This window comes from Grus americana, chromosome 9, assembly GCF_028858705.1.
Source record: "Grus americana isolate bGruAme1 chromosome 9, bGruAme1.mat, whole genome shotgun sequence".
NCBI lineage: Eukaryota > Metazoa > Chordata > Aves > Gruiformes > Gruidae > Grus > Grus americana.
Window position 1 is genome coordinate 17,481,521 of NC_072860.1, and position 15,025 is coordinate 17,496,545.

Consider the following 15,025-nt stretch of genomic DNA (forward strand, 5'->3'; position numbering starts at 1 on the left):
TTCTGATATCCTTCAAGGGGTTCTTAATGATTAAATTCTTAAGTGTTATGAAGAGTATACCAAAAAGCAGCCTAATTTAGAGAGCTTTCATTCATTGCCCAGCTTAATATCCTGAAAATGAAGCACTTCTTGGAGTGGCACTGTATGAGCTCACTTGCATTTAGATGTGTCGGCAATTAATGTACTTTTCGGTACCACCATCTAATTTAGTGGTTTGGTGTGATTATAATACCAGATCCCTTAATCTGTCGGCCCAAGTGCTGGTTTTCATGCTGTTGTGACATGTCTTGCTAACAAGAAGTTGCTGTAATCTCAGCCTTGTATTACGGGATCAGCACGAACACCCTGATAAACGACTGCGGTCATGTTTTTGAGCACAGGAGGCTTGCGTAAGCACCGGAAGCACTGCTGTTAATGTGCAGGGAGAAAATACTGCCTGGAAATATACTTGATAAGGTGTTGAGTATGGTTGAGTGCTTTGGCCACCTGACTATATACAGTCTGTTCTTCCTTACCAGCTCGGGTCTGTGTGGTTGCCAGCTTCAGGTGGTACTCAGACATGCAGCAGTTCCCAGCGTGAGCAGCAGGTCAGTGCTTTTCTGAGTGACACTGGCATTTATTCTGATGCTGCAGTGTGACCTTTTAAGGATTGATGACATCAAGGAAAAACACATGAAGCAGCTGCTACTTATCCAATTCAGATATGTGCGTTTTCTCCTTGGTTTGCTGCTAGAATGGGTCTGACATGCCCGGCGGCGATGAGCGGTTCTCGCCCAAAAGCCGACCTGTGCTGAGCAGCCGGTGTGGCAACTAGAATCTTTCTGAATTTCAGAAGGTGTACTGGCACTACATCTATGTTCAAGGGGAGGCAAGCACCCTCGCACGCCAGATTACCCCAGAGAAGTGGAAAAATCTGACCCGAAAAGAGGATGTTTCAGGTTATTTTTTAACGGGGTGCTCCGAGCCGTTGGTGAACCCGCAGGCGGGCGGGTGTGCATGCGCACTCCGGGCACTGTCAAGGCTTACGCATGCGCACTCCCTGTCGGTCCCGAGCTTCCCCCCGCCTGCGCAGTGGCGCGCGAAGCCGGAGGAGCAGCAGCAGCAGCGGCGATCGGCGGCGGTGGCGGGGGGGAAATGGCGGCCGCGGTGCTGGCGGCGCCGGAGGGCGGCTCTGCCGTGATGCCGGCGGGGAACGCGACGGCTTGTCCTCCGCCACCTGGTCCTTCAGGGCCGGGGTCGTGGAGTCGCTCCTTGGACCGAGCTTTAGAAGAAGCGGCGACCAGCGGTACCCTCAGTTTGAGCGGCAGGAAGCTCCGTGACTACCCGCGGGCCAGCGCCGCCAACCACGACCTCAGCGACACCACCCAGGCCGGTGAGGGACGCAGCGTTGCGGGGGGCGAGACGACGGGGAAGGGCGGGTTGGCGAAACGCCTTGCCCTGCCCTCGCAAGCGCCTCGGGGTTGGGGGTAGCCGGTGTGGCGCGGTCTGGCGGCTCCCCCTCAGAGAGGGCTTGAGGGGGGGGGCTGGCTGTCTCCCCTACACCCCAGCCCACCCTCACAGGGTCCCTTGGGGGCGATGAGGAGAACCAGCTCCCCGTTAAGGGTGAGACTGAGGTGATCAATGTGCTGTCTCTTCAGTAAGCGGACGCTGAATGCACAAGGAGGAGAAATTACCTCAGTGGATGTTTGAGGGGTTCCCCCCCATTTCTTTTCAAGGGTGTACGTGTGGGTGTGGAGGGGGATTTTCCCCCCACCAGAGGCGATGCTTGGTACATTTCTCCTCTTGGGCCGTTTCTCCCTCACGCTTTCGCCTCCTCCCTTCGCTCTCCGCCCTTCCTCTCCTCGGCTGAGAGGCAGGATGGAGGAGCTGTTGCAGGATACTCCTTCCTCTGCCCGTCGCGGGTCTGGCCGATGAGGTATCTCAATTTGTTGGATTTTTTTTTTCCTTGTCGTCTCCAATCTAGAGATGTTTGCCTTGTTGGAGGCTGTCTTTAAAAGAGTTCTGAGGCTTTTCTCGTTGCTGCTGCTCACTGATGTGGTTTTAGCCGGGCATGTTCGTGTTCTGATGTATGTATATGTGAGTGTTTGTATGTACATACACACCCTCACCATCTCTCATCTTGTGCTCTTGACACGGGAAACCAACTTTCCAAGAAGGACTGTCAAGTGTGCATACGCTAAGAGCAACTGGTTTTTGTGCTCTGATGTTTCGATTATTGCCACTTCTGACAGCCATAAGCAAGATATGAAAAATACTGAACAGAAATTATATGGATAAAAATATTAAGGATTTTTAAGAAATACTTTCACAAGGTATAGTAAGCAGTAGGGCTGGGTTTTCCTTCTGTTTCTCAAGTATATTCATAGGAGTAGACTGAAAATGTATGCTTTCCCTGTAAGCACCTTGATCATAAGCAAAAACACATTTGTGGAGTATGTTTACATATTAGTGTATTGAATAAATAGAGAGATGAGACTTGGGAAATAATGAGAGTTTGTGCAGGATGTAGAAGTTTTCTTAATGCATTACATAGAGCAAATTTATGTTTATTTTGATTGTCCAGTTATATAAGTGAAGTAAAAATAGTTTTAAAAGGTGTCAGCATGCCATTTGTTTGTAGCTTTGATTACTTCCTGTGCGGTCACTTAGATTTTCTAGTGTTTTGTGTTGAGTTGTAGCTTAGAAGTTTAGAAATACACTCCAAACATCACTTTTGAAAGTTACTGTGTTTGTTAGTAAGTGTGTTGATACACTGTCAGTTAAGTAATGCAAAATGGAGCCTCCTTGAAAAATTGTCTGACTTCATACTCTGTCCTGTAACGTCCTATTTATGCAAAAATCTGTCACTAATACAAAAAAACCCCAACTGAAAAAAAAAACCGAAAACACCCAAACAAACCTTGAGACAACTGTGGTTTGACTTGAACACATCTATAAATAGAAAATGCTTCTTGTTAGGGTATAAAATTTGTTTTGTTCTAAGGGTTTTCTACAAATGCAGTTGGACAATGAATGTGTAGCAGGCTAATCCATAAGCAAATGCAGCGTACACATTTGTGAAGGATTTGCGCTTTTTGTTTATAATACTATTCATTTACTGTACTCTTAAACAATTTGTGGGAATTCTTGTTTCCACCGAGGTTCCCATCTATTGTGATGAATATTTGCATTGTAGTTGTTCAAGAAGCATTAAATGCTAATAAGCAGCAGTACATACCATACACTTTTGTGTGTTTATCACCACAATGAACCTTAGAAAAAAGCTAGAACTGTTCCAAAGTTGTAAGAAGCAAACCTCATTGGGGGGACACATTCAGTTTAAATTCTCTGTTTTGAAGGATGCTATGAATAACTTCATCTTGTGCCTTTTTTAATGTGGTCTATTCTATGACCTTTTTTTGTTTGTTTTGAATAGGGCAGCGGAGAAAAATCTGTGCAAGTGTTTCTGACCCCTAGTTTTCAGTTGAGTGCTCAGCTACAAATTTAATGCGCTTCTTTCCCCATGTCAATTTCTTTCTTGTGTAACTTCCAATTATTTTGTATGGGAGGACCCACAAAGAGTATGATACAGTGTAACACCTAACACCCCAACATGCATATACAAACACTTTAAATAAACACTTTAAATAACCCCCTAGACTGTAGACTCTGAGTGCCTTCCTGCATGCTGTGCCACAAAGACTCAAAGCACATCAGGTGGGGTGTGTCTGTGTGTGGAGATTCATAAAAATCACTGGAATTACTCCCAAACTATAAAACTGAAGACAAAACAATATATATGCAAACCTTACTCTTTTTTATGTGCCAGAATAGGCACCTCTCTAGTGTGGATCATGTTATACTGGTATAGCTTATTCCCATTCTTTTAGTAATAAAAGTAGCTGCATGTCACTGTAAATGCATTGACGTTAAAGAGGTGGGAATGAATCGTATCCCTCACTAATGTAACTACACTGCTGGAAAACCAGCATCTAGCATAGCCTTAGGCCTTAACAGAATCACTGGCCTTGCCTGGAAGCTGTTTTTAATGCAGATGAACGAGCAAAGCAGGTCAGTAGAAACAGGGCATTACAGATTAGATGCTTGATCAAGTTTAGTTGGGTGCTCTGTGCAGATTTTGAGGTTGATGATGGGTGAGGGGAGAATCCCTTTAAGTAGATGTCAGCCATAGCACATTTTCAAACATTAAATCAATGGAAAGATCACATTTATTTGGATCTTTTATGGGTTCAGAGTTGACAGTAATACTAACCCTGGTGCTCAAGCTGTAATAGCTTCTAGGTACCACTAAAATAAACAATAATCAGAGCTGAGTTTCTGGCATGTGTAACTTAACTTTGGAAAAATATTTGATAAACAGATCATAGAATATCTCAGGTTGGAAGGGACCCATAAGGATCATTGAGTCCAATTCCCTCCTCACAGGGCTACCTAACACTAAACCTTATGACCAGATGAGGTTTGCTGCATTTTTATTCTGGAAGTTAATATAATATTTCTGTTAGGCATCAGTGGAAAAATTAAGTTCCTCATTAATCATTTGCCTCAGTCACTAAACTTTTCACTGGAAAGTTAATTCTCTAGTAATGAGTTGTGGTTTAACCCGGCTGGCAGCTAAAACAGCCACACAGCTGTTCGCTCACTTCCTCCCCTTCCACACACATCCACCCCCCACACACCCCACCTTGGGGCATGGGGGAGAGAATCAGAAAAGTAAAACTCATGGGTTGAGATAAAGACAATTTACTAGGACAGAAAAGGAAGAGAATAATAATGCTAAAAGAATATACAAGTGATGCACAGCACAATTTCTCACCACCTGAAGCTGATGCTTAGCTAATTCCTGAGCCGCAATCCTCCCCCCCCCGGCTAGCTTCCTCAGTTGTATACGAGGCATGACATTATGTAGTAGGGAATGTCCTTTTGGCTAGTCTGGGTCAGCTGTCTTGGCTGTGTCCCTCTTCAACTTCTTGTGCACTCCCAGCCTTTTCGCTGGTGGGGTGGTGTGAGAAGCACAAAAGGTCTTGACTCTGTGTCAGCACTGCTCAGCAATAATGAAAAAATCTTATCAACGCTATTTTCAGCACAAATCCAAAGCATAGCCCCATACTGGCTACTATGAAGAAAATTAACTCTATCCCAGCCAAAGCCAGCACATAATGTCAGAGCCTCAACTGCTTCTGGGCACTGCTGTCTTCCAGATGGTGAAGACCCACAGAAGGCTTTTTAAACCAAGATCAGTGCTCAAGGTTGTTCTCAGAACCGAGCAGGTATTGAAGCAATAATGAGCTTCTGGTTGTTTTGTACTTTGACTGGAATTAAGGTCATGTAATATAAAATCAGATTGAAGATGGGACAGTCTATGCTTGAGAGCTTTGGAATGGATTAGCAGGGAGGTAGCTCCCTGCAGTGCCTGATGCAGTAGTCCATCTAACGTTCTTGTCCATGTGGGATGGCTCATGTACAAGAAATGCAGTGTAATAATAACTTAGATACTGAAAGAGGGGAAAGCAGGTGTGCTTTATGCTCATCCCTTACAACTTAATTGGAATTTAGGAAGTGACTCAAGCTTAAAAAGCTCATTGATGATGAAAAATGAGCAAGCTTCTTCATTAACAAAGCAAGGATGTGCTTCTCTTTTTAATACTCTTTCATTTAACCTGCATTACCTATCCCCATTTTATCTGAGTTGAATTACAACCCATTTGTTCATTCCACTCTTGTTCTCAACCAGGGAATAGGAAAAGGAAGGGCTATAAACAATCTGAGTTAAAATATGAAAGGAAGCACAGTTACATTTTGCCAGCGTTAATGTAGACTCTGATGTCATTATCTGACAGCTCTCCCAGTGGCCTAAAGCATACATTGAGCAGAAAAGTTATTTGTCAAACCCTCCATGACAGCTATAATTACCTAAACCACTCACTGCCTCCATTTTTAAAGGAGAAGATGGGAATATGTGGATTTATGCAATAAAAGAAATAGCTGTTGTATGGAAATCAACTAGTAAGATAATTACACGCAGCATAGTACTTCTTGTTTCTGGAATATATTAATAGTGAAAAAAGATAGCAAGACACTGCAAAGGAAGAAAAAAAATTTGTCTGCTACTACCTTTAGAATGACTTTGCAAATATGGTATCTCTGTATTTTTACTCTTAGCAGCTTTCCATAGAATTGGTAAAATCTGACCGTAGCGTCAATAAAATTTCTATATGCTATGCGCTTGCATGCATTTAGAAGGATTACAGTGACTCTATGAGTGTTCTGCAGTCTCACTGCTATTTTTCTTTCCTGCCAGAAATCTAGTTGATATTACCTGATGAAATGCAAACCAGCTTGAGAAGTACGGTATTGCTCATAGAGCAGCAGCCATATTTCCCAAACATTTGTTCTTACAGCCACAACAGTAGAATCCAAACCATTCTAGAATTAAATAACTGTTTGAAAAAAAAGCTCTTTGGGTTACTGTATCTTGAATGTAATTTTATTACGACCTTTAAGATAACCTGGAAGGAAATGGGATTGTTCTCTGTTCAAGTCGCAGGCCATTTGTCAGAAGAGTTTACAGTGTTGGTATTTTGATTATCTAAAGTTTCAGTATTAAAAATCAAAACCTAACATTTCATTAGGGTAGTTCAGAGTCTTGTGCTCAGATTTGTATACTTGCCTCTACCCTTATCAAGACCCAAACAGAAATACAGTGTCCAGAGGTTCTAGTAGCTGTGGGGGTGAGGAGAGAGGATGACAATCTTTCCCCAAACTTTAGATGGTAATCTAGCCTATTCCATTCAGTTGCATTTTTTGGTCTTACCTCCTACTTGTGTCGGTCTCTTTACAAATTGACTATTGTTCCCTCTTGATTTCTTTCTTGTTATGTTTCTGTTATTAGAAAGTCTGGATCTTGTGTATTCCGTACATAAATACTGGCAATTCTTAGTCTAGGCTAATGGAATTATCCGAGAGTGGTGCTTTGGTAAGTTGGTAAATTGAGGTCAGTTCTCTTGCTTTTGCTGTTACCCTCAAAATGTGCAGTTGACAGTCATAGTTTATAGTTTATTTTTGTTGAATGGGTTGTGTCGGGTTCTGATGGAGAGCTGAGGCCTGCAGTAATGCTCAAAGGTTCTTGGCACACAGGCAGTCTTTTTGCCTAATGTTTTATAGCAACTGGAAAAGTAGAGTGTGAGTTTATCGTTTCTAAGCCTTGTTGCAATGAAAGTAATACATGACATTCAGAATGCCTTTGTTTAGCGAGTTGATCTTCTAAAACAAAAAAAAGTCCCACAATCAAACTTACTACCAGTAAACTCTTCTAGGTGGTGTTCAGGATCGCATGTGTTTCTAGTTACTTTCCTAGTAGTCTTCCACTTCCATGCCTCCATCATGATCAGACTTTTTTTTGTTTTGTTTTAATACTGTCTTGTCTGCATATAGACTCTTAGTTATATTTTGGAGATAACTGTAACCACATAAAAAGTGAAGAGGAGAGGGACTGATAGGTGAATATATTGAGTACTCCTACAGTCACATAAAGGACAAATTAGGAAAAAAGGAAATGTCTTTGTTTCTCTCATGATGTTTCCAGCCCTCTTCTCCTGTGGCTGTACCTGTGCTTTGGGGTAGCAAATTTATATTGGTTAAGTACTCGCTGAAGTCAGTTGTAAATACACAGCCTAATGTGAGCCAAGTTCTAGGCTGATGCCAAAAAGGGAAGTTCTGTCTTCATCTCCTGCTGCACAGGAGCAATCATATTGCCTTCCAGCAAGGTGTTTCGTACTTACCTGGCTGAAGACTCTGCCAGTAACTAGTTTGCAGTTGGATCAAATCCTTGGGCAGCTTCCTACATTTTCACCTGTGTGTGAGTGCCAACAAACAGAAAGGGTGGAAAGACTGAGTGGGGTGATATGAATGAGAGGGCCTGTTTTGGCAGATATATAAGCTTAAATTGACTCACATCGATTGTGAAATCACACCTTAACTGTATTTTGTAATCTTTTAGCACTAACTTGTAAATTTGCTTGTTATTTTTTTGTAAAATAATGTGCTAGCCTTTAAGTCAGTGGGCCTGGGAATTTTTTTCTTTTAGAGCATGGCTCATAGAGCTGAATTGCATTCAGTGAAACTTTACTGTTGACAGATTTGGATCTCATGCTTTCATTTGGCAAAATACATTATTTTATGCAAGTAATTTTAAACCGATGGTTTAGGTTTAGCCTTAGACTGCAGTAGACATAATTAGTTTTGTCAGTAGAAGAACCAGCAGTAAAGAATTAGTTACAACAAACACTGCAAATTATATAGCATGTGTTAAAAATAAAATTACATGGTAGCTAACGAAAAGGCTATAACTCAATTCAAGGGTTCTTCTCTCTTTAATAACTAATCAGGCTTGGATCTCATGGTTTCCGATGTTAGCCAAACAGCTTGAATGAATTGCAGTTGTGTATTTAGCTGAAGTCATGGGCTATGCAGTGAGCTTTCTTCTTTATCTGTTATGTGCCCCTCTCCAAAGTGGAGGAGTGAAAACCCATTCATGTTAAAAGACCTTATCAGTTCATTAGGGTTAAAATACTGTTTTAGTTCTCTGAATTACAGATATTTAGAGAAGACACAAAGGGTAATAAATACATTGTGGTATTTTCTTCATAGGATTGTTTTGCACGTTAGTACTCTTGTATATATGCAGGAAGAGGGCTTTATTTTTTCACTTTGAAGTCCCCCAAACTGTCCCAATGGCCCTTTATTTCAGCCTCACTTATGATTCCACACTATAAACTGCTGCTTTCACTGACAGAGCCCAGAAATCTCTTCAGGGTGAGCAGAGTCTTTGTTCTTTTCTAGCTAGTAATGTTGATTTGAAAGTTAAAGTATTTACAGTCATAGTCTTCTCTAAATGTAGTTCAAGCACTCCAAAATGAGGATATGCCTAAAAAATCCCACTTGCTATGCAGCCCAGGTGTTGGCTGCTGGAACATATGGTTTTTAACCACAGATGCTCTATGCAGAGAGCAGTAGGATTAGTGAATATCTATTCAGTTCCTCACCACTCCCCCATTGTTCAATGACCAATGTGAATTTTAGTCTCTTTATTCTGCTTATTGTTGAAACTTAACACATTTCTGTATTCAGAACTATTGTTGCTTTGGGGTTTTGGGTAGCGCTCCCTACTATTGAAAAGATTTCAAACACTATTTTTCACGTAATCTGTGAAGTGAAGCAAGGTGATCTTACTGCATTTTATAGGTATGAAGCTTGGAATCATAAAAAGTTTGAAAGCATTTGCTCATTTGGGGTACCAAATTCAAAAACACTTAGTGCCTGAACCTTTAGGCAACCCAGCTATTACAGGTGTTTTGGTGGGTTTTTGAGGTTTGGGGGTTTTTGTTGTTTGGGGGTTTTTGTTTGGTTTTTTGTTTTGTTTGTTTTTTTTTAATGCAGTTCTTATTAACTTCAGATGCCTTGGTGACTCCTCAGGAGTACTGGAAATCAAGCCCAACATCTAGAAAAATGGGAATATGTGATTAATTACTACTTTTGGAAAAATTAGTTTATAAGATTTGCTTAGCATTTAGGAGGAAATACATGGGACTGACAGGATGCAATCCATTTTTCAAAAGCAGGATTCACCAGCTTTCAGGTTAGCCATCTCTTTTTCTTTCTGTAATTCCCTGCTTGTTCCCCCTAATGTTCCCCATTGAAAAATGGTTTTTCAACAGCAGTCTCTTGCATAAGACAGTTACTGTGATCAGTTCTGATTCTTACAGTAATTTCATCTTGTCTGAAGAAATCTACTTGAACAGAAAAATCTTGAAGAGGATCAAAAAGTAGTATGTGGTTGTTAATTAACCAGTAGATATACACAGGAAATGAGCAATTAAAGTTACGTGGGCATCTTTGATTATAGTCTATACTGTCTGTGGGCTTGATTTTACAGTCTTATGAGTTTTCTCTGTACAAAGTATCAGTGCCTTTTTCAGGTTACTTTTCTAGCACTGAATTCTAAATTCAGGCTGAATTTCTAGATTCAGTTAAGTGGAATCATGCTGGCATCCACACGACTCATCAGCAGAGTCTTTACATCCATAAGGTCTGTCTTACCTGAGCTAATAAGATAGCAGTAGGTTGTTGTTTCCTCGGACCTGTTTGTAGAGTGGGATGCTCTCCCTCTGAGTTGTACAGATACTGGAGAGCAGAGGAGTGATGGGATGTGCATCCTGGGTTCTGTACTTGGTGCTGGAGGGAATTGTGCTCTGGCAGCTTGGGGTTCCTCTGTCTGTTCATGTCACATGTCTTGTCCCCGGAAATATATCATTATCTCAGTTCTGTCTCTTCTGCATTCGGGGTTTTTTTTTTTTCAGTTCTTTCATCCCAGCTTCTGTATCTAACCTTTTTTTCTTTCCTTGTTGATCTTATCCTCTGTCTCAAATGCCTCTCTCATTGCCAACTCCAGTCTTCTCATCAAAGTTGTTAGCACGATAAATAGAGGAATAAGTGGTATCTTAATGTTTGGTAGAAAATTCCTTTTAAATCCAAGGATAACATTAATTTTAGGGTGCTGATGAGACAAGTAGTAATTTAAACCTGCTTAATTCATTATTGCTATTATTTATGGCCATATATATCACCTCTTAGTTCAGTCATAGCCCAAGGCGTTTACTGGTCTTTGAGGTGGTGTCATACATGCTGTTCTTTAGGGGTAAGAGAGTCATTGAGCACAATAATAGCAGGACAATTAGGTGCTTGTCATTACATTGATTCCAAGCTCAGCCTTGGAATAAATGTTTTTTGTAGAGGGCCACAACTGAATGTGGTTATGAGCCATAAAATATCTGCTACTTCCTTTCATTCTACGGGCTTGCCAAGGGGCGGATAGATTTGTGCTTAGCAGGGTAAAAAAATTATCTTTGGAACCCATCTATGCTAAAACAGCAGACTGATCATGTGATCTGTACATGTGTTGTAAAATATTCAAGTATTATGTATTGCATGGCTCTGTTCTGCTGCCATGCAGGTGAATGATATCCCATCATTGAGGGATGCCTACGTGTCGGAAGATAGTTACAATTACCTTTAAAAGTTATAGTGTAAGGAGGAAAGCCTGGAAGCTTCTCGGTTGATACCCTGCACTGGTGATTAAATGCTGGCTTTCCATCCTGAGCATGGTGAAAGAAATTTTCATGGAGAGTGCTACCCCTCCCCCCCATAACTGCTACTGTTCAATCTGTCTTTTGGTTCCTGTCTCCTTGAAAACACATTTTTAAAAATCAGCTTTTCAAATCAAATTTTCAATTTAAAGGTGCTGTCATGTCACTTATCATGAGACAATATTTAACTGGAAATTTCTTACTATGAACACCTTAAGATTTTTTTTTTTTTTTTTGAAGATACTCGCTCACAATTTTTATGCCTGCTGTTTTTTTTTCTTTTCCCTGAGGGGGGAAAAAAGCATTAATTTTCAATTTGAAATAAGAGGAGGAAGATTTTGGTCTATTTTGTTAGTGCCCAAATGTACAGCAACTATTTAGAATCTTCCTGAAGTGTTACATCCCTCTTTCTCTTGCCTAATTGCTATGGTGAATGTTAGCAAATGGCACTGGGCGACAGATTTCTTCTCTTCATGTAAAGTAAGGAGAAGGCTAGCTTTCTATTGAAAAACACTTTTTACAATCTCTTATGCCTTACCTGATGGTTTATTTATACTACCAGAAATATACTTTTAAGAGTATTAATGTGCTTATTTAAACAAACAAAAAGAAACACAACTTACTGTGAAGATAAAGCTGTAGTTTCTCTGAGACTTGACTTGTTATATTTTGAAGAATTAATTTTTTCCCAGGGCTGTACTGTAAGATATCAAGAATGTCAGAGGTTACAAAAACACCCCTGTATTGTAATTATTTTGAGAACTTTATTGATTGTGATGTCATATTTTTTACAGATTTAACTTTATATGCTTTTTCCATATCATTACATTAATTGCAAGTTCAAGTGTGCAGATGGTTATGATCATGCTGAATAAACATGAAATTTAAGTATGAATAAAGAGTGTGGTACAAACTACTTTTATCCTAGATCTGAAACTTATGTTTTGTTTTTGAGTATACTTTTGTGGCTAGAAATACCTCTACCTACCATGTTTTCTAAAATTTATTCCTTCAGATATTGAAAATACCTTGGCAGTACTATATTACAGGTTGCAAAGCCTGATTGCTCTTACTGCATTTTTCAAAAGAGCATTTTTGTTACTTAATGCAAGAATCTCTTCCAGTTCATAGAATTTCATCTTGACTAAAGTACTAATAAAATAAATCTTTGAACATAGCTTTCCTTGCCAGAAATCTCTGTTCCTTATGAAACTAACACACTTCATATGTTTATCTTGAGTTTAACTTTTTCTGCACCATAACATTCTATTCAAATCGCTATTAGGGAACAGGTAAGAGAGTTGTGTTTACTGCTGTTAGTTAAGGAGTATACGGCACTTTGAAGAGGGGAGGCACAATGGAAGTGGTACTTTCCCCCCACATATTTCTAGTGCACATTATTTGGGTATGAATTATGTGACTGAGTAATACAGATGTAATCTTTTAAACATCTGCCATCTCTGCTTTCACAAATATATCCTAAAATGAGAAGTGCATATGTTAATCTGTTAAATTCTTTGTGTCAACGTTACTGCAGTATAATTTTTATTCACAGTTCCTGTAGTGCTGCTTCAGAAAGTGGTTAAGAAATAAGTCTGTAGAAGTTCCATTTCAATAACATGTTATCAGTTTGAAACTAGACTATAAACTTTAAATTGCTTTTCATATTTAAATAAAATTAAAATATTACTCAGTTCATACTCCTTTTTCTTAAAACACATTTTTCCTCTTTGGATATGTGAAACAAAAGGCAAAAATATATATTTTCATTAATAATGCAATTGTTGGCACAGTGCTGCCAGATTTGCAGTATTTAAGTGGAAAAAAGTTTTACAGTTTTAATAATCACTGTTATTATTTCTAGCTAATTAGATTTTCAGACAGAAATATGATTTTATTTTATTTTTAAATTGGATTGTATCCCTCCCATATGACACGGTTCTTTTCAACCCTTGACCATCATAAATGGATACATAATAAATGGAAATACAAGTGTTTTTAAGAAGTATGCAATGCAAGCTATATGAGCAGATTCTGGGATAACTTGAATGAGATGATGTCTCTGTTTTGGGGGAGGCGCTTCCTCTTCTAATGAATGATTAAAACACATGTCTCTGGGGCTTTCTCAGTAATATTAATGAGAAATGTATCTGATACCTGGCAGTTGTTGGGGATTACAAAAGCAAACAAACAAAAAGACATGAGTAGAATCATGAGAATTTCTCTGTGCTTTTGCATGGCACCAATGTGATGCAGTGCAAGAGACAGGGGATCTGTTGGTAGACTGGTATGGCTATCGCTTCACTCTTGGAGAAGCAGTTTATACTTCTGTTTTTCTCAAATGAGGATGTTTCAGTCTGCTGAACAGTGGTGTCTATTTTTTTAATCACATGAGAAGAAAATGTGTTCGTACTTAAAATAAATGATGCGTCTTAGATTTGCCTATTTTATTTCCATTCTCTGTTTTTGACCTTAAAGAAATCCTTCTACCGCTGTGTTTCCCATCTCTTTGCATCTTGCTTTCTCTAATTTGTGTGGTACATCCTGCTTTCTCACTGTTTGCACAGTGATACATGTTTGTGTCAGAAACGTTTATAGAAGATTTTCTTTGGTGTATTGTTTTATTTCTCAGGCAAGTCATGTAACTTTAAAGCTAGAAAACATAGTTTGTGTCCCATGAAGAGAGGAGGAAAAAAAAATCATAAGCCATCCATCTTATTCGGGGGACTTGAGTTTAATTTCATTTCAAGTTTTATGTTGCACATAGACTAAATTTGTTGAAATAGTTTTTTATATGCCTTTGTATTTTATTTCCATGCCAGTTGATTTGAAACTATATTACTACATTATGTAATCTCATAAAATTGCATGTTGTGCAGGGATGACAGTACTTAGGAGAAACTGGGGATGTTAACAGTTGTAAAGCTGAAGACATCCTTTTTGATAAGCAAAAATAGTTTGTGCTGTTATGAAGGACTTGATTCATAAAACAGAGTCAGTTTGAGATGGGGAAATTCTTGTTTGTAAAGAATGTTCAATATTATCAGGTGAACTATAAATTAAAATGGTTTTATTTTCAAATATATTTTATGGTGAGACTTTTCACAAGTTTCTCATTCTTGCTTTATAGTAGTCTGAAGAGTTTTATTCTGTTAGAAGTATAGATGCATTTCTGTACTTCTAGTGATCTCAGGATAGATTTTCTTTATCATCTTGTACTTAGAGTAACAAGATCAATATTATCTTCAGGGCAAGAGAAATATTCAGTACCGTCACTATTGTTAGTGCTTTATCATTATTTTTATTTTTGTATAAACTTTAAATATCCTGTTGGACTCACATTTTCCTACCCTTACTGCTTTCTTTTTGCTGATCACTTCCATATTTATACTGAAGCTAAATTAATGTTTTAATGCTGTGCTGGTTTTATACTGTATTGTCTTAAAAAATTGCATATCAGGGACAATTATTTACAATGTATAACCTTTCCATTTTGCTGTGTGTGATTCATTGGCTTATTCTTCGCTATTCAGTGACAATCAAATTTGTAATTGCAGTGCTCTAAAACTATCCAGTACCCTTGTTGCATCAAAGCCCTTCTCTCCCATCTCCTTACTTCTTCTGTGCAGGCTTCTGAAAGCTGAAAGTTGTTAAAATTTATTTATTTCTATTAAGTCTCTTGATAAAATCTAGGGAGTGATTGTTGCTGTGGGACTGTTTTGTATGGTTTGGCATTGGATTGCTTTGGGATTTTTTTGTGGTACTGGAACTACTAGTTTACCTGCTGTTTCACCTAAGTTGAAGACTTAGTCCCTCTTTTTACCTAAGCCTGTTATTCTTGTGAGATTTTGGGAGCAATAAATGGATCAGATGAATATTAA

General features: G+C 39.2%; 1 protein-coding gene across 24 annotated transcripts in view; it reads left to right on the plus strand.

The window, feature by feature from the left end:
* Positions 1 to 858: 858 nt before the first annotated feature.
* LRCH3 (leucine rich repeats and calponin homology domain containing 3) overlaps positions 859 to 15,025 on the plus strand; it is a 70,417-nt gene continuing 56,250 nt past the window's right edge. For 7 of the 24 annotated variants that reach the window (XM_054834837.1, XM_054834844.1, XM_054834842.1 and 4 more), the window contains exon 1: positions 861 to 1,372. In XM_054834837.1, coding sequence (XP_054690812.1) covers positions 997 to 1,372 — 376 coding nt within the window. In that variant the 5' untranslated portion in view covers positions 861 to 996. Of the gene's footprint in view, positions 1,373 to 15,025 lie in introns of all 24 variants that reach the window. The other 17 variants (XM_054834853.1, XM_054834860.1, XM_054834855.1 and 14 more) reach the window with 4 other exon arrangements.